The following is an 18,800-nucleotide window of genomic DNA, read 5'->3' as shown; positions in this document are numbered from 1 at the left end:
ACTGATTCTGTAATAGATATAAACAATGTAGATGAGTTATCTAGCACCAAGGATCCGTGGCGCAATGGTAGCGCGTCTGACTCCAGATCAGAAGGTTGCGTGTTCGATTCACGTCGGGTTCAAATCCCCGAAACTTGGTCCTTCCCTTTTTTAATTCTTTTTCTTTTTCTTTTGTACCGGTAATTAAACCAGTATAAATTAGAAAATAATCGAGAAGAAGGGTTCTGCGTCCGAGAGATAGATCGAAACACTCGCACCTTAAACCCTAACGTCGCCGCCGGCATTTCCATCCTTCCTCTCTCCAGACTTCGTCACCGATCCTCAAGCCATGAATTACCGATTCCAAAACCTTCTCGGCGCCCCCTACAGAGGCGGAAACGCCGTCGTCACCCAAAACACCCAGCTCATCTCCCCCGTCGGCAACCGCGTCTCCGTCACCGACCTCACCAAGCACCACACCGTCACCCTCGAGCTCAGCACCTCCACCAACATATGCCGCCTCGCCGCCTCCCCCGACGGCACTTTCCTGATGGCCGTCGACGAGAACAACCGGTGCCTCTTCATCAACGTCCCTCGCCGCGCGGTGCTCCACAGGATGACCTTCAAGGGGAAAGTCGGCGCCTTGAAGTTCAGCCCCGACGGTAAGTTCATCGCCGTGGGGGTGGGTAAGCTGGTGGAGATTTGGGAGTCGCCTGGGTTCAGCCGAGCGGCGTTCGCCTTTCAGAGGGTGAGGACTTTCGCTAGCTCGGATGATAAAGTTGTCTCCTTGGAGTGGAGCTTGGACTCTGAGTATTTGCTTGTCGGGACTAAGGATTTGGCTGCGAGGCTGTTTTGCGTTAGGAAGCTGAAGGGTGTGTTGAATAAGCCTTATTTGTTTCTGGGGCATAGAGATTCTGTTGTGGGTTGCTTCTTTGGTGTTGATAAGATGACTAATAAGGTTAATAGGGCGTTCACCGTTGCTAGGGATGGTTACATGTTTAGTTGGGGGTACAGTGGGAATGATGTTGAGGCAGAAGAGCCATTGTCTCCTGATACTCCAGAGAGGGCTGATGAAAGTGACATTGATATCAAAAAACGGAAGGAGTATGAAGGTAGAGGTCGTGAGGATGAGGATGAAGAGTATATGCATAGGGGGAAATGGGTTTTGTTGAGGAAGAATGGGTTTAATCAGGGATCAGCAAAGGTTACAGCTTGTGACTATCACCAGGGGCTTGACATGGTTGTTGTGGGGTTCTCAAATGGTGTATTCGGGCTTTATCAGATGCCGGATTTCATCTGTATCCATCTCTTGTCTATCTCTAGGGAGAAGCTAACAACGGCTGTCTTTAATCAGCGTGGTAATTGGCTGACCTTTGGTTGCGCGAGACTTGGGCAGCTGTTAGTCTGGGAGTGGCGGTCTGAAAGCTATATACTGAAGCAGCAAGGACACTATTTCGATGTGAACTGTGTCACTTACTCATCTGATTCACAGTTCTTGGCTACTGGTGCTGATGATAACAAAGTCAAGGTATTAGAAATCTCAAATTCATTGTATTGTTCTTTAACTTGATTCTCTTCTACTTCTGAAGATGACAATCCTCTTTTTATGTTGCATTTTACAGGTGTGGAACGTTGCATCAGGATCATGTTTCATCACCTTCACAGAGCACACTAATGCAGTTACCGCTCTTCATTTTATGGCTGACAACCACTCCCTCTTAAGTGCATCTCTGGACGGCACTGTTCGTGCTTGGGATTTTAGAAGATACAAGAACTACAAAACGTATACAACTCCTACGCCCCGGCAGTTTGTTTCTTTAACAGCAGACCCCACTGGTGACGTCGTCTGTGCTGGTACACTAGATTCGTTTGAGGTAATTCAACTTATGCATTTGCTGCTTCCAGTCACATAGTCACAAATTCTAAAATCGCAGTCCATTTTGGTAAGGTGACTCACTTTTTTCACTTGGTCTGTGTGTAGATTTTTGTATGGTCCAAGAAGACTGGGCAAATAAAGGATATTCTAAATGGGCATGAGGCTCCCGTTCATGGGTTAATGTTTTCTCCCTTAACGGTAAAATAAATTCATTCTGGTCCAAATATTTTTTGTTTTTTGGCTCAAAACAATTATGTGAAAACTAGCTACTGACGTAGAACTTTTTGGAAGTTATGTACACTTCTTGCTTACGTTTGTTATAACGTTCATGGCTTATCTTTCGCTGCAGCAAATTCTAGCTTCATCTTCATGGGACAATACGGTTCGGTTGTGGGACGTGTTTGCAAGCAAAGGCACAGTGGAGACGTTTCAACACAACCACGATGTTCTCACAGTTACTTTCCGTCCTGATGGCAAGCAGCTAGCCTCGTGTACGCTAGATGGGCAGATCCATTTCTGGGACACCGTCGATGGTGTGTTGATGTACACCATAGAAGGGCGGAGAGATATTGCTGGAGGTCGCAACATGACTGACCGTCGGTCTGCAGCTAATTCAAGTTCTGGAAAGTGCTTTACAACACTGTGCTATTCCGCTGATGGGAGCTATATTCTAGCCGCAGGAAACAGCAGATATATTTGCATGTATGACATCTCGGATCAGGTTAGCTAATCTACTTCTCTTGGCCTCAAATGTTTAAGCTCGTGCTTTGCTTATCAAACGTCTGCAATATTAAATTTCAGGTTCTGTTGCGTCGTTTTCAAATATCCCATAATCTCTCATATGATGGGGTTCTTGACTTCCTGAACTCCAAGAAGATGACAGAAGCAGGACCAATGGATCTAATCGAAGATGACAACAGCGATGAAGAAGATGGCATTGACAAACAGTCTCGTGGGAATTTGGGTTATGATCTGCCTGGATCCAAGCCTAACCGCGGCAGGCCCATTATCCGGACCAAAAGCCTCAGCATTGCCCCAACTGGGAGGAGCTTTGCAGCTGCAACAACGGAAGGAGTTCTCATCTTTTCAGTCGACGAATCCTTCATCTTTGATCCAACTGATCTTGACATAGATGTGACACCAGAGGTGAGCCTTTTGTAAAATCGATTTTACCGTGTTAGGTTTGTTATATGCATTAGCTCTACAAGTGGGTGGTGTTTTTTTAGTTCTTATTATTGGTTTTTAAGAGGCGAAGTTAATGTGTTGTGTGTGTAGGCGGTTGAGGATGCGCTAAAGAAGGATGAAGTGGTCAGAGCACTTGCTTTGAGTATGCGTTTGAACGAAGACAGCTTCATAAAGAAATGTATCTTTGCTGTAGCCCCTGCTGACATAAAAGAGGTTGCAATCTCTGTCCCTCAGAAATACTTAGAAAGGCTTATGGAAGCTTTGGTGGATCTGCTTGAGAACTGTCCTCATCTGGAGTTCTTACTTCACTGGTGTCAGGTATGCTCGCTTTCCTTTTCTTCCGCTGCCCAAACTGCTCATAGCTGATCAAACGTCTGTGTGTTTCTTTTTTTGTTCAGGAGATATGCAAGGCACACGGAAGCTCTATTCAGAGAAACTACAGAAACCTACTACCTTCACTGAAGTCACTGCAGAAGGCAATCACCAGAGCACACCAGGATCTGGCAGATATGTGTTCTTCCAACGAGTACACGCTTCGCTACTTGTGTTCTGTACCAAACAATCATTGAGATTATGTTTTATTTTGCGACCTCATCAGAGGCATCTGTAACTTGAAATTTTCTTCTTCCTGTTGGGGAAAACATTTTTGATATATGAGTTTCGATTGCAATTACAAAATGTAACTGAAAATTTTGTCCCTTTTGGTGGAAACATTTTTGATCTATGAGTTGTAACAAAATGGAGCCTCACTACTTTATCAAACTACCGTAACGCAAACTGCAACACATAACACAAGTGTGAAAAAATGTGAATATCTTTTTTTTTATTTAGATAGATTCTATTGAATAGTTGACTAACATAAACATTAATACAAACAAAAAGTAAAAAAACTTAGTTTTGTCCATTTTTTCTCCTTTTTACCCTTTGTATTTCTGAAAACTAATGAAATAAATAATTTTGAGAATCAAAAAAATTATTAAAAATATAAACAATTAATAAAACATCCATATACACAAGCTGGTAATTTTGTTTTGTTCAAAAACTTGGTAAATAAGATTTTTAAGATACGTTCTACTAAAAGTAGAATGCGTCTTCAACATAAAATAGTATAGTAGAAAACAATTTCTAAAATAAACACGTTCATCTACTTCTTTTAGAACGTCCATTTTACTATTTACTAAATTTCTAAAAAAGATGAATGTGCATTCTACTAATCGTAAAGGTATCCACTTTCCTTCCGAATGCATCTTCTACGTTTATAAAGTATTCTAAATTTTAGGGAATGTGTTTTGTACAATGTACTCTTACGTCTACTCAAAGTAGAAAATGTATTCAAAATTTTTATCATTCTTCTAAACTTTTAGAAGTCGCCTTCTACGGATAAGAATACCTGATTTTTTGCGAAAATTAATGAAATTTCAGTTAAGGAAATATTATAAAAATCTCCTAAAAATATTCTAACTTCCTAAAACGTGTTATGGTCGATTTTACTTGAAAAAATTAAAGAAAAAATGATTCTCCCTTCTCTTCTTCATCAATCTATGGTTTTCCCATAGTTTTTCTTTTGATTCTTCTCACAAACTCTTGTTCTCTATGATGCATATCTATACCGTTTTTTTTTTTTTTCAATTGCCTTTCAATTTTTTTTTCATTTTTTCCATTAACTTCTTTTTTAAATTCAAATTAACTTTTAAATTGTGTTTAATTAGATTAAATATAGGGATAGTTTTGGGATTATGAGAAAAATTATACTATTGAGACAACTTCATGTTGGTTTTATACCAAGGGGACAACAACCTTGTTTTTTTGTTCTCTTTTAGCAATTTTCCCAAAAACTTATGCCTAGAACAAGAGCTGATGTGACTATAACACCTAAACACTGAGAATACATTTTGGATAAAAGAATCAAGAGACATCAAAACTTAAGTATGAAAAAATGTGATTTTTTTTTTATTTAGACAAATTCTATTGAAGACTTGACTAAACATAAACATTAATACAAACAAAAAGTAAAAAACTTATGCCTAGAACAAGAGCTGATGTCACTATAAAACCTAAACACTGAGAATACATTTTGGATAAAAGAATCAAGAGACATCAAAACTTTGATCGGCACTACGAGAAATCTTCTTCACGGAGTCCACCTAGGATACATGGCTCCATGGAAGTCAAGTTGGGACATGTAAGCCGGGTAACTGGGGGCACTTGCTTGTCCCCTCACACCAACGAAAACATCGTGCATGAAAGCATCAAGGTTGAGATCAATCATGGGATGATGATGATGGTGTGGAACCTGGTAGTGATGTTCAGCCAACAATCTCTGCTCCGCTTCCCATCTCTGACGAGCGTTGATCATCTCAATGAACTCCGCTCTTTCCACTTCCTCCCACATGTGGAGATGCTCCCAAGGTTCCATCTTCGGAGGTGTGAAACCCGGATGCGCAGCTTTCAAGTGAGTCTTCAGCTGAGAGTAAGTCCCAGAGAACTCGCACTTGTCCATAGAACAGCACCTCGGTTTTGCATTCATGAACCTCCGTGCGCTAGTTGACTTCATCGTCCCGTCAACCTCTCCTCTGCAGTACGGACAGCTCAGAGTCTTGCCACTGCTGCAGCGGCTTGCGTTCTTCTTGTTCCTGCGGTACTGCTTGAAGCAGTTGGAGTGACGCGCGCTTGTGTCACACATGTACGCGCGGCAGCCTTTGGAGAAGGAAGAGCACTGCAAGAGGACGGCATTGTGCGGCGGCTCCATGCAGATCACACACCTCACATCCTCCCATTCACTCACGTTCTCTGGCTCGAGAGGTGACTCGGCTTCCTTTTGTTTCTTGCTCCGACAAGAGCGAAGCGGGTAGGGAGACACCCTGTTCTTGTTGCTTGAATCCGGCAAAACCTGTCTTTCCTTCAGCATCTTGCACACTGAAAGCAACACAAAAAAAAGGAGTTAATTCGAATCCAGAGGACCAAATATCAAAAGGCTAAAGACTCAATAATGCATCAAACAGGACAAGGAATAGCTCAAATGTGTAGTTGAACACGAGCTTAGTCTCCTACTGAACGTTACATTAACCACATATGATAAATGATTCAAACTCAAATCAATCGGTCAATAAAATTTGAAACTATTCACTTATCATAAACAGTGTTAAATGACTTCTTGATCCTCTAAAAGACGGATAAACATTCGATTCTGAAAAAAGATTTCTAAGCAGAAAACAGATCAATTCAATTTCGATGGAAATTTTTGCCCAAGAAATAAAAATAAATAAAACAAATAAGCAGAGCGTGAAATTGAATGCTCGGATCACAACCACCACAAACAGCTAAACGACAGAACATCATCGGATCAAAGAGATTCACCGACGAGTTAATCATCAATCGCCCAAAGAAAGAAATAAAAAAGGTATAAAAGAATAAAATAATACCTCGCCGGAGAAACGAAAGAGAGAAAAGGAGAGAGAGAGAGGGAGGGGGTCGTAAAGAAGTTACGTATGAAACGGTGAAGATGAAAAGATTATTGGATACGCGTGCGTGAATATGAGATTGCCGGTGAGGCTCTCTTGCCTTTTTATAGGCGTCGAGACGTCTTTTCAGACATGACGAAACTGCCCTGCTGTGTTCTGTTCGTGTAAGTCCACCCTCTCTACTTTCCTTGCCATTTTTAACACATTTGTCTTTTTGACTTTCTTTTTCCCGTTGCTTTTCTTTTTTAAACGGCTTATAAAGTTTTTCTTTCAATACGTGTCCTCCTTACCAAAATCAAATTAATTTTCATATAAATCATTAGTAGCTATTATGGTACTTCTTTTTCATTCAAATCTACTAGGAATCATATATCTTTAGACTTATATGAAAATGGTTTGTTTTTATACGGTCAAACATAACATATAACCAGTCATATTCTCTTTCTATACATTTCTATAAAATAGAAACAAACATAGTATGTAAAAGTTTTGTGGTTATCTACTCTCAGATCTATTGTTTTCATTTGTTGGGATCCAGTTTTATAGGTAGCTTTATATGTCTATATATGTTTTTTTTAAAACATAACAACAAATCATATAAGATCATAACATTAACTTTTGGATTTTATATTTACTATTTTAAAATATTCAGAATATTTGCTTGGTCCTCTTTCCAAAACTATGATTTTTTGTTCTCTGCATCTTTTAAAAAATATACTTTTTATATGTTCTATCGGCTAATTCGGTTAGTTTTAAAATGAATATATTTAATATTACATAGATCAAAAACATATCATTCTATCTGATCCAAATTTGAAATATCTTTCAATTACTATAAGGGATGGATCAATCGTGTGTTACGGTCCAAATTTCATAACTCATGCTATGTTTAAAATATTTTTTCTGGTCCTCTTTCCAAAACTATGCTTTGTTATCTATGTATCCTTTTAAAAATATACTTTTATAGGTTCTATTGGTTAATTCAGTTAGTTTCAAAAGGAATGTGTTTAATGTTAAATAGATCAAAAACGCATCATTTTGTCTGATCCAAATTTGAAATATATTCCAATTACTATAAAGGGTGGACCGATCGTGTGTTACGGTCCAAATTTCATAACATATGGTATGTTTAAAATATTTGTTTGGTCCTCTTTCCAAAACTATGCTTCTCTCTGTATCCTTTTAAAAATATATTTTTATAGGTTATATCGGCTAATTCGGTTGGTTTCAAAAGGAATGTGTTTAATGTTACATAGATCAAAAACGTATCATTATATCTGATCCAAATTTAAAATATCTTCCAATTACTATAAGGGGTGGACCAATCGTGTGTTACGGTCCAAATTTCATAACATATGCTATGTTTAAAATATTTTTCTGGTGCTCTTTCCAAAACTATGCTTCGTTGTCTCTGTATCCTTTTAAAAATATATTTTATAGGTTCTATCGGCCTCTTAAAAATATATTTTATAGGTTCTATCGGCTAATTCGGTTAGTTTCAAAAAGAATGTGTTTAATGTTACGTAGATCAAAAACATATCATTTTGGCTGATCCCAATTTGAAATATCTTCTAATTATTACATGGGTGGACCGACCGTGTGTTACGGTCCAAATTTCATACATATGATATGTCTAAAATATTTGTTTGGTCCTCTTTCCAAAACTATGTTTCTTTATTCTCTGCGTCCTTTTAAAAATGTACTTTTTATATGTTCTATCGGCTAATTTGATTAGTTTTAAAAGGAATGTATCTAATGTTACGTAGATCAAACATGTATCATTATGTCTGATCCAAATTTGAAATATCTTCCAATTAATATAGGTGGTGGACCGATCGTGTATTACAGTTCAAATTTCATACATATGCTATGTTAAAATATTTGTTTGGTCTTCTTTCCAAAACTATGCTTCTTTGTTCTCTGCATCTTTTTTCTAAATATACTTTTTTATATGTTCTATCAGCTAATTCGGTTAGTTTCAAAAGGAATATATTTAATGTTACATAGATCAAAAACGTATTATGTCTAATCCAAATTTGAAATATCTTCCAATTAATATAAGGGGTAGACCGATCGTGTTTTACGGTCCAAATTTCATACAATGCTATGTTTAAAATATTTGTTTGGTCTTCTTTCCAAAACTATGCTTTTTTTGTTTTCTGCATATTTTCTTAAATATACTTTATATATGTTTTATCGGCTAATTGAGTTAGTTTCAAAAGGAATGTATTTAATGTTACATAAATCAAAAACGTATTCTGTCTAATCCAAAATTGAAATATCTTCCAATTAATATAGGGGGTTGACCGATCATGTGTTACAGTCCAAATTTCATACATTTGCTATATTTAAAAATACTTGTTTGGTTCTCTTCCAAAACTATGTGTGTTTGTTCTCTTCATCCTTTTAAGAATATACTTTTTATATGTTGTATCGGCTAATTCGGTTAGTTTCAAAAAGAATATATTTAATGTTACATAGATCAAAAACGTATTCTATCTAATCCAAATTTGCAATATCTTCCAATTTATATAGGGGTGGACCAATCGTGTGTTACAGTCCAAATTTCATACATATGCTATGTTTAAAATATTTGTTTGGTCATCTTTCCAAAACTATGTTTTTTTTGTTCTCTGCATACTTTTTAAATATACTTTATATATGTTTTATCGACTAATTCGGTTAGTTTCAAAAGGAATGTATTTAATGTTACATAGATCAAAAACGTATCATTATGTCTAATCCAAATTTGAAATATCTTTCAATTAATATAGAGGGTGAACCAATAGTGTGTTACGGTCAAAATTTCATACATATGCTATGTTTAAAACATTTGTTTGGTCCTCTTTCCAAAACTATGTTTCTTTTGTTCTCTGCATACTTTTTTAAATATATTTTATATATGTTGTATCAAAAGGAGTGTATTTAATGTTACATAGATCAAAAACGTATCATTATGTCTAATCTAAATTTGAAATATCTTTCAATTAATATAGAGGGTGGACCGATAGTGTGTTACGGTCAAAATTCCATACATATGCTATGTTAAAAATATTTGTATGGTCCTCTTTCCAAAACTATGCTTCTTTGTTCTCTACATCCTTTTTTAAATATATTTTTTATATGTTCTATCGACTAATTCAGTTAGTTTCAAAAGGAATGTATTTAATTTTACATAGATCAAAAACGTATTCTATCTAATCCAAATTTGAAATATCTTCCAATTAATATAGGGGGTTGTCTGATCGTGTGTTACGGTCTAAATTTCATACATATGATATCTTTAAAATATTTGTCTGGTCATCTTTCCAAAACTATGCTTCTTTGTTCTCTGCATTTTTCCAAGAATATTTTTTTTTTATTCTATCGACTAATTCGATTAGTTTCAAAAAGAATATATTTAATATTACATAGATCAAAAACGTATCATTTTGTCTAATTCAAGTTTGAAATATCTTCCGATTAATATAGAGAGTGGACATATCGTGTGTTACGGTCTAAATTTCATAATACATATGCTTTGTTTACATGTATTTTTTTTTTGGTGTATGTATAATTGTATATACATACATATAAACTTTACATTCTAAGGTAGAAAATTATTTTACATACGTGCAAATAGATGTCTAGGAGAAACGTACAAACTACATACCATTACGCAGGTGTAAGGAATTAGCCTGCGTTAAAATCAAAACCGACAGGCTTCCAACTATTTTTAGAAATACTTTCATTCAAAATTTTCTTAGGGAGAAGGAGAATAGGTATTGAGAAAAACGTGACAATACCATTTGCTTGTTATAAAATTAAGCGGAAAAATAAAGCACCCCTATTATATACAAAAAACATAGTTGGGAACAGATTGCACAATAATCTCAGCCCAACTATTCAGTCATGTCGGCCCAATAGAGAAAAAAAAAAGAACACGTCAACCTCCACCTAATCTAACCCGACCCGTAGCTTTTAACTCTGTAGTCGTGGAGGCTAAACCCTAAACCCGCGCCGTCTCTCTCTCTCTTTCCGCTTCTCACGCTCACCGCCGACTATGGCCAAGGAGAAACTGAAGCCTCTTCCCACCTCTGACGGAGGTTTGCTTCACTCTCCGATTGCTCAATTTCACCTCTCGCATGGCGTAACCCCCTTTCCTTTTTTCTGTGAATTCAACAGGTGAAATCGCCGAGACTACTCCTAGAGAGAAGAAGAAGCATAAGAAGAAGAGCAGGAAGCGAGCTGAACCCGATCCCGATGTGCCTTCGACAAGAGAGCCGCGTGATTCCGGTAACAAAGTTTTGAGTATAAAGCTAGAGATTTTGATTGGCTCAAATCCTGATTTATATATGAATGTTAGGTGTTGATGAAGATAGAGATGGAGGGGTAGTAGAGGATGCTGATAACGAGCCAACGATGGGTGATAAGTTTGAGAGTCTTCACTTATTAGAGGGAGAGAAGCAGAGTAGTAAGGATTCTGCAGCGGTCGATGATAAGCCTCCTACCGCAGCCTCTGTGAACGTTCTTCTGAGACAAGCATTGCATGCTGATGATCGGTCTCTTCTACTTGATTGCTTGTACAACCGAGATGAACAGGTTCGGCAGATAGTGTTCTGTCTGTTCCGTTTACCTCTTCTTATTGCTTGTTTCATTGTTCCAATTATGTGTGTTAACAGGTGATTGCTAACTCGGTTGCTAAGTTGAATTCAGCAGAAGTACTCAAGCTTCTTAATTCCCTTCTACCAATACTACAATCTAGGTAAGAGTTTTGATCTGTTTATGTGTGTTGTTGAAGCTGATTTTGAAGTTTTGATTTTTATTTTTTTTTATTGCAGGGGTGCGGTTTTAGCTTGTGCGGTTCCGTGGATAAAAAGTCTGTTACTTACTCATTCCAGTGGGATTATGTCCCAAGAGTCATCTGTGCTCGCTTTGAACTCCATGTATCAGGTTAGGAACTGCTTACTAGTTAGATAGAAAGTATGAGTGATTAATATTCTATTTGATTCTTTTTGTTTGTGCAGCTCATTGAATCACGGGTATCAACCCTTCACACTGCCGTTGAAGTTTCAAGCAGCTTAGACTTGGTATGTATTTTTATTCCCCTGGAACGTAAAAGAATTTGATTTCATTGTGTGGCCTAGGGGTAGCATTAGATTTGGTGTTTGATTCCATTGATCGCTTCGGGAATTAAATAACGCGATAAAAGTTCTGACCTCGCTTTGCATCCATAAAGTTGATTAGGACTGTGTGTATGTTACTGATTCGTCATTGATTGTGTTAATGGTAGCTTGTGGACGATTTGGATGATGAAGAAGAAGATGAAGGTCCCCTTATCTATGAGGACAAGGACACTGATGATGAAGAGGGACAAGGACCAGATGAAGCAATGGAAACAGATGAAGATGCAGACGAATCAGAGGATGAAGCAGCTGATGGTGTCAATGAGTTTGAAGATTTTGACGACATGAGCGATTGAGGAAAGACTCCTGAAAACCGAAAAAGTTTTGATTTGCGGTGAGGCTGTTTGGTTGTTAGATTCTTAAGAGTGGGTCTAAAAGGTGCAGTCTCACGTCAAAAAGTCTCCGTATGAATTCTCTAATACGTAATGGTTGTTGTATTGACTTGACTTTGTTTTGAGAAAGAGTTTTATTTTTTCATATAAGTAAAAAAAAGAAATTGACGTGAATACGGAAGGTAAATGTAAATACGGGTGAAAAAGTCAAAATCATGGTTGAGAAAACGATGGATCATAAAAGCGAAAAGCCTTCCTTGAAAAATGGAACACCAAGAAAAATTGTTTATAAAGACAGATGACATTGTTTGACAAGAAAAGTAAGAAATGGCGAGCAGACAGGATGAGGAGTTCAGTGTGAGGGCCGGCCAAATCGTGGGCCAAGCACATGTGAGTGATCTTGTTCAATTTCCCCACTACTTCTGACTTTTTGCGATCATATTAATATGTATGACAAAAAAAGATATTATGTAACGTGGAGAAATCTGGTGTTTAATATCAGGTGAAGAGGGCTGAGTGCAAAGCAGACAACACCAACTCTTCTCAAGCATCAAGCTTTCTTCAGGAGGTTAACTAACACATCAACTCTACATGTGTGTTTTGCATTTTCTTTCTTTGTCTTTGTTAAAGAAATAAGAATGTTGATTAACCAGAAAGGAGAGAAAGTGAAGAGCATGGCACATGACGCATCAGAGGCAGTGAAGAACACACTGGGGATGAACACTGACAACAAAAACAACAACAACAATAACAATGAATATAAGAACAAGAACCCTTTGGACAATAAGAATCCTAACAACACAACTTGTCCAAGCATGCCTGGTCATCCTCCTGCAGATATTTAACTTCTCCACAAAATTTATCTTTTCCTTTATAATTTCCACTAATAATTGTCTGTAAAATAAAGCATATTACACAATGCATTCAATGCCAACACATGTTCAAACTTATTTGGCTTTAGACATGTTCACACTTGTGTTGACCCAACAAATAAAAAGACTTTGGTTTTTGTTTTGGTAATGATATGATCTTTCTAACACCGGTCCACACACCCACAAAGTTCAACTATGTATACAATACACAAACTTCAACTAATTCATTCCTTAAGATCATCATAGACTCTCTGCCCATTTGATGGCAGACCTTGCAAGTGCATCCATTGGATCAACACACTTCTTTAGCAGAGGATCATCCCCTGGCAAGAGGTCCCTCATCTCATCTGACCCTAGCAACACCACATTCACCGCCTGAACCAACAGCACCTGCAATGCTATCCTCAAAAGGTTCCTTGCTCCTTCCATGTCATCTCTCTTCATTGCTTCTATAGCTGGGATCACCGTGTGATCCATTGTCGCCTTGTCTGGAAGCACCGCCTCAAATCCCTGCTTACAAAACAAGTATCAGACAAAAAAAAATGATAAGAGCTAATGGACACAACATGAACACTCACATTGTTCTGTAGTCTCTCCTGGTAGAACCCTGCGGATAACGTGGCGCTTGACGCCATCACACCTACACGCAGAGGATTCCCAGCTTCAAGAGGCTTCATCTTGGCCTCTTCAAGCTCTTTGACAATGCAGTCACCCATGTGAAGCATAGGAACTGAACTCCCTTCACAGACCTCATCATACCATGTATGCGCAATATGACAAGGCATTAAGATTAGTTTAGCTCCACACCTCTCAAGAGATCTCCTCTTGTTCCTTAGATTCTCCACAATCTGGTTTTCATCCGCTGGAGTGCGCTTTACTCTATGGTAGAGAGAAGGGTAAGAGTTCTCCTCGTATAAGAGAAGCTCCTTGTTGAGCTTAGGATCCGAGCATAGCACAAAGGGTAAGGAGCTCTTACCACCTTTTGAGCTCCAGTCCTCGAGTTTCCTAACGAAGTTTAGAGTGGAATCAGTTGAAATGCCTCCGATAATTCCCACCGTATTGGCCTGCCTGAGCATAGAATCTGCATGGAGATTGTTCAAACTGCCTCTTGAATCAAAACCCTTTATGGACTTGGGAAGATTGTTGTTGTTTTCGTCCATATGCAAGAGGGTTGAAGACGGTGGCGTGGCGAGAACACGACTCAGTCTTGTCTTGCATGATATCCTCTTAGAGAACCATACCTGAGCTAAACCATGAGATGGGTTTGTGAATATCTGAAGAGACATCACCAAGCTTCTGTCTGAATATCTGAAAGTGTAACTAAGATTCTAGAATCTATAACATCCACTCACTTTCTGCTCCTCATTAAGACAGAAGTAAACCTCTAGATGAATCAAGAAACTTTATATATAGAAGATTCTTTCGGAAAAGAAATATATGTAACTCATTGAGCAGGACGAGTGATTGATTGCCTTTATGGTGTTAGATGGTAGAAACAAAAAGGAAAGAGTACTAAAAGCAACAGGTGGGGGCATCATAACAACGGTCTCAAATGAATCTAATGCTTGTCCATCTCTATCATCTGATGAGAAACGGACCAATAGTAAGTCGCATCAAGTTGAGTGATAAAAAATCACCTCAAAATGTAAGGCGATGGAATCAAGGAGAAGGTGGTGGTCTGTCTCTGTCTGGTTCTTTTTTCGGTTTCTTGAGATATTTATATATAAATATATTTCCTAGCACAACTTGTGGGTTGTCTTTGTTAGGTGGATTCCTTTGTCTTCTTGTTTTCTACTGATTCCTCACATGGTACGTCACATTCTTCTTGTCGGTTACTGATTTCTCCAGAGAGACGTGTCGTGTGTTTGTAAGAGATGTACTGCAACATGGAGGGGATGGATGATCTTCTCAAGTTTCTTTGCTCACTTGTACAAAAGAGGGAGAGCTTTTTACTGAAGGAGAAATTTTTTAGAGCAGCAATAACATATTCAATAGGAACCAAACTTTCATGCGAGACACATACAGATTTGATTTTAACATGTAAAATGCGATATACATACAATTATTGAAGTTCTATTTGTAGAAAAAGATATAGAATGAAAACAAAAAGAATTGATGAATATTGCAGTACAACAGAAAATTATCTAAAACTTCTATTTTGTCCCACATCGGTTACTTGACTTGTAATTGTTGTGTTTATATAAGTCCTTAAACCAATGATTGTACGTCGAGCTCAGTAACGAGTGCTTGTAACCCATGTGGGGATGATAAGTTTGTAGAACACTGGCTCGGCCAACAGGTCGGATTTGATGTGGCACTGTTCTGGGCTGCCCGTTCCAAGCTGAGAGTGGTCTGTGTGTGCTGAGCGAAAGCTTCGCGCGGACGGTTCCTAAAGTGGAGGGCAATGCGTGAGGCTGGTTTCACAGAGCAGCGATCACCTCCCTCTCTCAGCAGTGGATGGATAACGGCTCAACGCCACTCATATCCATCATGGCCTGCTGGCTCGTACCCAGCTGAACTACCATCTTTTTTGTAGACATCAACACCAGTAGACATTTTGTTCATGCAAGAAGAAGGAGGCACCAGAATTGTGTTCATTAGCTTAACTTTCATTCCATGTCACTGAAGCAAAACTCATTTCCTCCACAGTCCATTTGACTATCGCTTTTAGTTTTGCTCATCTCCTCACCTTTCTTCTTCAACCTGGCTCAACACCAGACTTAACTCGCTCCTTGCTGATGTGGTTTCAATACAGAGTAGACGTTTGGATGGCCAAATGAGAAAGCCTTATTAGCAGGAGAGTATACGATGATTGCAACCTCTACACCGTACAAACTGCACAGCTCGCTGGATTTCTTAAAGAGACCAGCTCTGCGTTTCGAGAAAGTGACTTGCCTGTGGCTCTCCTTCTCTATCTTAGCAATCTGAATCCTTTGCCTTCCGACGCTTCCTTGCTTCTTTGAGGAAACCGATTTTAGTTAGTTTTTTTTTGGAGCAAAAAAGAAAAAGAATAAAAACTAACTAAAAACAGTAAGATACATGACATGAGAGGGTGGATGAGTTGCTTGAATAAAACTATATAGTATACGACGAAGAACTTGACTTCGTTACAAATTGGCAACCGAGTTATTTTGACCCACTTTTACCCCTCCCTATTATAATTTTTTTCTTTTTCATTTCAGATTTGAAACGAGAGATTTGGTATCTAATGCCATCCTCACCCACTCACCCAATATATTTGGTTACCCAATGAAGAGTAAGATTTTGTTTTAGATTAAATAAATCGTCGCCTAAAAGTCAATTCTCGTGTTCGTTTCCACTTTCTAAGCTATTATTATCTAAACCATACCATTTGTTTTAGTACTAATAAATAATAAAAATACGCAGTTTGAGTTTTTGAAATATAGAAAAAGAAAAGCCAACAGACAAGTTTTCTGTGGATCTGCATATTAACTAAAGAGGATTATGTGTTGATACAAGTTGTAACGAAAAAAAATTCAAATTGGATACATCACCACCAATGAATCATCATCAAAATAATAAATAGTAATAATAATAGTGGACCGAGCTCATTTAAAAAAGTGAGAACAGAAATAAAAGTCTGGAACACAATGATTGATTAATCACTTATAATCCTAATCACTTTCTTTCTTTCTTTCTTTTTACTCGTCTTTTAGCTCAAAAGAAGCGAAGATTTCAAGGCAGAGAGAGAGAGAAAGAAAAACAGAGATCCATGGAAGGTCTTCAAAGATCAACCATCTCCTTCCGCCGTCAGGGATCTTCCGGCATAGTCTGGGACGACCGTGTCATCGCCGAGCTTAACAAACAGGCCAACGAGCAGAAAGAAGAAAGTCAACGCGACGAACAGCCTAAGCCGATGTCTGAAACCTCAGAGCAACCGAAACCGATCGCCGGCGACGAGAAAGACAAGCTCAGGCCGATCAAAACCGGTGTTCCAACAATCGAGAGGAGTCGATCCAACGGCGGAGGAGCCGCACGACATCACAGAACTACCGGAAGAGTGTCTCCTGCGGTGGAGCCGCCGTCTCCGAGGTTGTCGACGTGCGGTTGCTGCTCTGCGTTTGGGAAGAAACCGCCGGGGAAGAAGAATAATAATCCGAGGAAAAGGCCACCGAAGCGCAGATCGAGGTAGGCATGCAAAATTATAAAGAGATAAATAGTAATACTGTCTTTGATCTTCTTCTTTTTTTTTTTTTTGTATTTCTCTGTGTGGCTCTCTGATACAATCTTTAACTCTCTTCTGGATTTCCTCCGGTTAAGCTATATAGATTGTGATACTTATGATTTTTTCTGGGTGATTTGTAAATTAGCTATCGAGATATAATTTCTGTATAAATCAAACCGACTTTCCGACATGGGTTCCACAATCTCTGTCCGAATTTTAGATTGAAGTGTGTTCCAGAGAAAAATAAAAATAAACTTTCCGACATGGGTTTGTCCGTTGATTGCAAAACGGACGGCTGTGATTAGATCTTTCCTTTTTATTTATTGATTAATTAACTTAAATTTAAGCTCTAGTTCTATTTTTGCTTGATCTGAGGTGCCACTTCACCGCCGCGTTTCACGCCTTCTCCGCCGTGTCTCTTCCAGATCGAGCGAGATGACACATTTCCAACTATGAAATAGCTGTCTTAATTTGTGATATGATCTTATCTTAAATTAATATTACTTTCGTGAATGAATACAAAAATCTTGAATCCGAAACAACTTTTTAAGATATTAAGCTCACATGTTTAAGAATCGAAAATTACATTAACAAACTTCTGTCTAAGCATCTGTCTGTATGGTCTCATTGAGGCCCGAGTTTAGGACAGCCTTCTGCGAGAGGCAAGTCCAAGTTGTCGACTATCCTAAAAGTGCGTGGTATCATCTTATCCACATAAAGATTACCATCCAAATGATCGCACTCGTGTTGCAGAATCCTCGCTTGCCAACCTGAAGCATTCACTTCGATTCGTTTCCCTTGACGATCGTAGCCTGTGACTTCCACTTCGAGGTATCTCTCCACCGCACCTCTGAATCCATCCACACTCAGACATCCTTCAAAGAAGAGAGCTTTCTTGTTGCTAACCCCCTTAAGCTCCGGATTCACCATCACCTAACAAGCCAAAAAAAATTAAAAAAACTTTTGTCTAAATTTTAACAAAATTCACAAGTATTTATTATGTTTTTACCAAGAGATCAAAAGGACGTCTTTCTTGAGCAAGAACCTCCTCCTTTGGTGCGTAACTTATATACTCTATTGTATCTTCCAAAACAATAATCTGAATCACCAAAAAAACATATTCAATCAAAAGAAGAGGATACTAGAAAAATGACGGTTAAGTCTGCGTTTGTTCCCACATGAATCTGCGTTAGATTCATGTTCCCACTTTTCATGTGTTTGCGGTAACATGATGTGGTGATTTATGAATGCAATGTTGTTAAAAAAAATACTAGAAAAAAAACAATACCCTAACTTACTCTTAAAGGGATACCAATCTGAGGAGCGGCGAGGCCAACGCCAGGAGCCAATCTCATAACTTTGACCATATCATCAATTATCTTCTGAATACGCTCCGACCCGATTTCATCCGGGTCAACCTCTCGGGCCTTCTCGTGCAGAACCGGATCTCCGGCTGCTACGATATCAGGTAAATTCGTTGGCTTTTTCTTCTTGTCACCCAGACCCAACAGCCAACCAGCATTTGTCTTCACAGAGGAGGAAGAAGAAGAGAACTTATACAGACTACGGTTCAGCAAGTGGGAGGAGGAACCGGGTGTTGAAACGGGGAAACGGATTGAGCGACGTGTCACGGCGGCGGAAACCGGGAGAAGACGGAGTGAGACTCTGAAAAGGGTTTCCATGGTCGTCGCTTGGGGTCGGTCACTGAGGGAGTCCCAGTCCCTTATCGGGTGGGCTATTTGGG

The 18,800-nt window shown here is 38.6% G+C and overlaps 7 protein-coding genes and 1 non-coding gene across 9 annotated transcripts; 5 read left to right on the top strand and 3 right to left on the bottom strand.

Annotated features, from left to right (window-relative positions):
- The first annotated feature begins 50 nt into the window (after positions 1 to 50).
- On the top strand, positions 51 to 122 carry TRNAW-CCA. The gene has a single exon. It is a non-coding gene; the product is annotated as a tRNA-Trp (tRNA).
- Positions 123 to 210: 88 nt separating this feature from the next.
- Positions 211 to 3,797, top strand: LOC106346656 (periodic tryptophan protein 2-like). The gene is made up of 7 exons (XM_013786044.3): positions 211 to 1,507; positions 1,602 to 1,853; positions 1,961 to 2,053; positions 2,205 to 2,576; positions 2,657 to 3,001; positions 3,131 to 3,358; positions 3,439 to 3,797. The coding sequence occupies exons 1-7, from the start codon at positions 329 to 331 to the stop codon at positions 3,607 to 3,609; spliced, it is 2,640 nt and encodes an 879-aa protein (XP_013641498.2). The 5' UTR covers positions 211 to 328; the 3' UTR covers positions 3,610 to 3,797.
- A 1,165-nt stretch (positions 3,798 to 4,962) lies between these two features.
- Positions 4,963 to 6,724, bottom strand: BNAA06G10140D. The gene is made up of 2 exons (XM_013786051.3): positions 6,463 to 6,724; positions 4,963 to 5,956 (listed from the first exon to the last, which is right to left on the bottom strand). The coding sequence occupies exon 2, from the start codon at positions 5,946 to 5,948 to the stop codon at positions 5,172 to 5,174; it is 777 nt and encodes a 258-aa protein (XP_013641505.1). The 5' UTR covers positions 5,949 to 5,956; positions 6,463 to 6,724; the 3' UTR covers positions 4,963 to 5,171.
- A 3,606-nt stretch (positions 6,725 to 10,330) lies between these two features.
- On the top strand, positions 10,331 to 12,172 carry LOC106346659 (WD repeat-containing protein 43). Of its 2 annotated transcripts, none has more exons than XM_013786049.3 (7): positions 10,331 to 10,586; positions 10,666 to 10,776; positions 10,847 to 11,082; positions 11,163 to 11,245; positions 11,322 to 11,433; positions 11,508 to 11,570; positions 11,774 to 12,172. In XM_013786049.3, exons 1-7 carry the CDS (start codon positions 10,544 to 10,546, stop codon positions 11,960 to 11,962), a joined length of 837 nt encoding a protein of 278 aa, XP_013641503.2. In that variant the 5' UTR covers positions 10,331 to 10,543; the 3' UTR covers positions 11,963 to 12,172. The 2 variants fall into 2 exon arrangements, with proteins under 2 accessions (XP_013641503.2, XP_013641502.2); XM_013786048.3 differs by having other exon boundaries at positions 10,404 to 10,586; positions 10,663 to 10,776.
- Positions 12,173 to 12,220: 48 nt separating this feature from the next.
- Positions 12,221 to 13,018, top strand: LOC106346661 (late embryogenesis abundant protein 1). Its single transcript, XM_013786052.3, has 3 exons — positions 12,221 to 12,388; positions 12,501 to 12,566; positions 12,652 to 13,018. The coding sequence occupies exons 1-3, from the start codon at positions 12,326 to 12,328 to the stop codon at positions 12,841 to 12,843; spliced, it is 321 nt and encodes a 106-aa protein (XP_013641506.1). The 5' UTR covers positions 12,221 to 12,325; the 3' UTR covers positions 12,844 to 13,018.
- On the bottom strand, positions 12,845 to 14,555 carry LOC106346658 (broad specificity amino-acid racemase RacX). The gene is made up of 2 exons (XM_013786047.3): positions 13,449 to 14,555; positions 12,845 to 13,380 (listed from the first exon to the last, which is right to left on the bottom strand). The coding sequence occupies exons 1-2, from the start codon at positions 14,154 to 14,156 to the stop codon at positions 13,111 to 13,113; spliced, it is 978 nt and encodes a 325-aa protein (XP_013641501.2). The 5' UTR covers positions 14,157 to 14,555; the 3' UTR covers positions 12,845 to 13,110.
- A 1,744-nt stretch (positions 14,556 to 16,299) lies between these two features.
- On the top strand, positions 16,300 to 17,246 carry LOC111216269 (uncharacterized protein At1g15400-like). The gene has a single exon (XM_022720750.2). It carries the CDS (start codon positions 16,604 to 16,606, stop codon positions 17,021 to 17,023), a length of 420 nt encoding a protein of 139 aa, XP_022576471.1. The 5' UTR covers positions 16,300 to 16,603; the 3' UTR covers positions 17,024 to 17,246.
- Positions 17,247 to 17,535: 289 nt separating this feature from the next.
- Positions 17,536 to 18,798, bottom strand: LOC106346664 (peptide deformylase 1A, chloroplastic/mitochondrial). The gene is made up of 3 exons (XM_048782341.1): positions 18,355 to 18,798; positions 18,066 to 18,155; positions 17,536 to 17,989 (listed from the first exon to the last, which is right to left on the bottom strand). Exons 1-3 carry the CDS (start codon positions 18,736 to 18,738, stop codon positions 17,681 to 17,683), a joined length of 783 nt encoding a protein of 260 aa, XP_048638298.1. The 5' UTR covers positions 18,739 to 18,798; the 3' UTR covers positions 17,536 to 17,680.
- Between the last annotated feature and the right edge of the window lie 2 nt (positions 18,799 to 18,800).

The sequence above is a fragment of the Brassica napus genome, chromosome A6 (genome assembly GCF_020379485.1).
Source record: "Brassica napus cultivar Da-Ae chromosome A6, Da-Ae, whole genome shotgun sequence".
In the NCBI taxonomy this organism is placed as follows: domain Eukaryota; kingdom Viridiplantae; phylum Streptophyta; class Magnoliopsida; order Brassicales; family Brassicaceae; genus Brassica; species Brassica napus.
The sequence above is the reverse complement of the archived record's forward strand: the minus strand, read 5'-3'. Positions and strand labels throughout refer to the sequence as shown.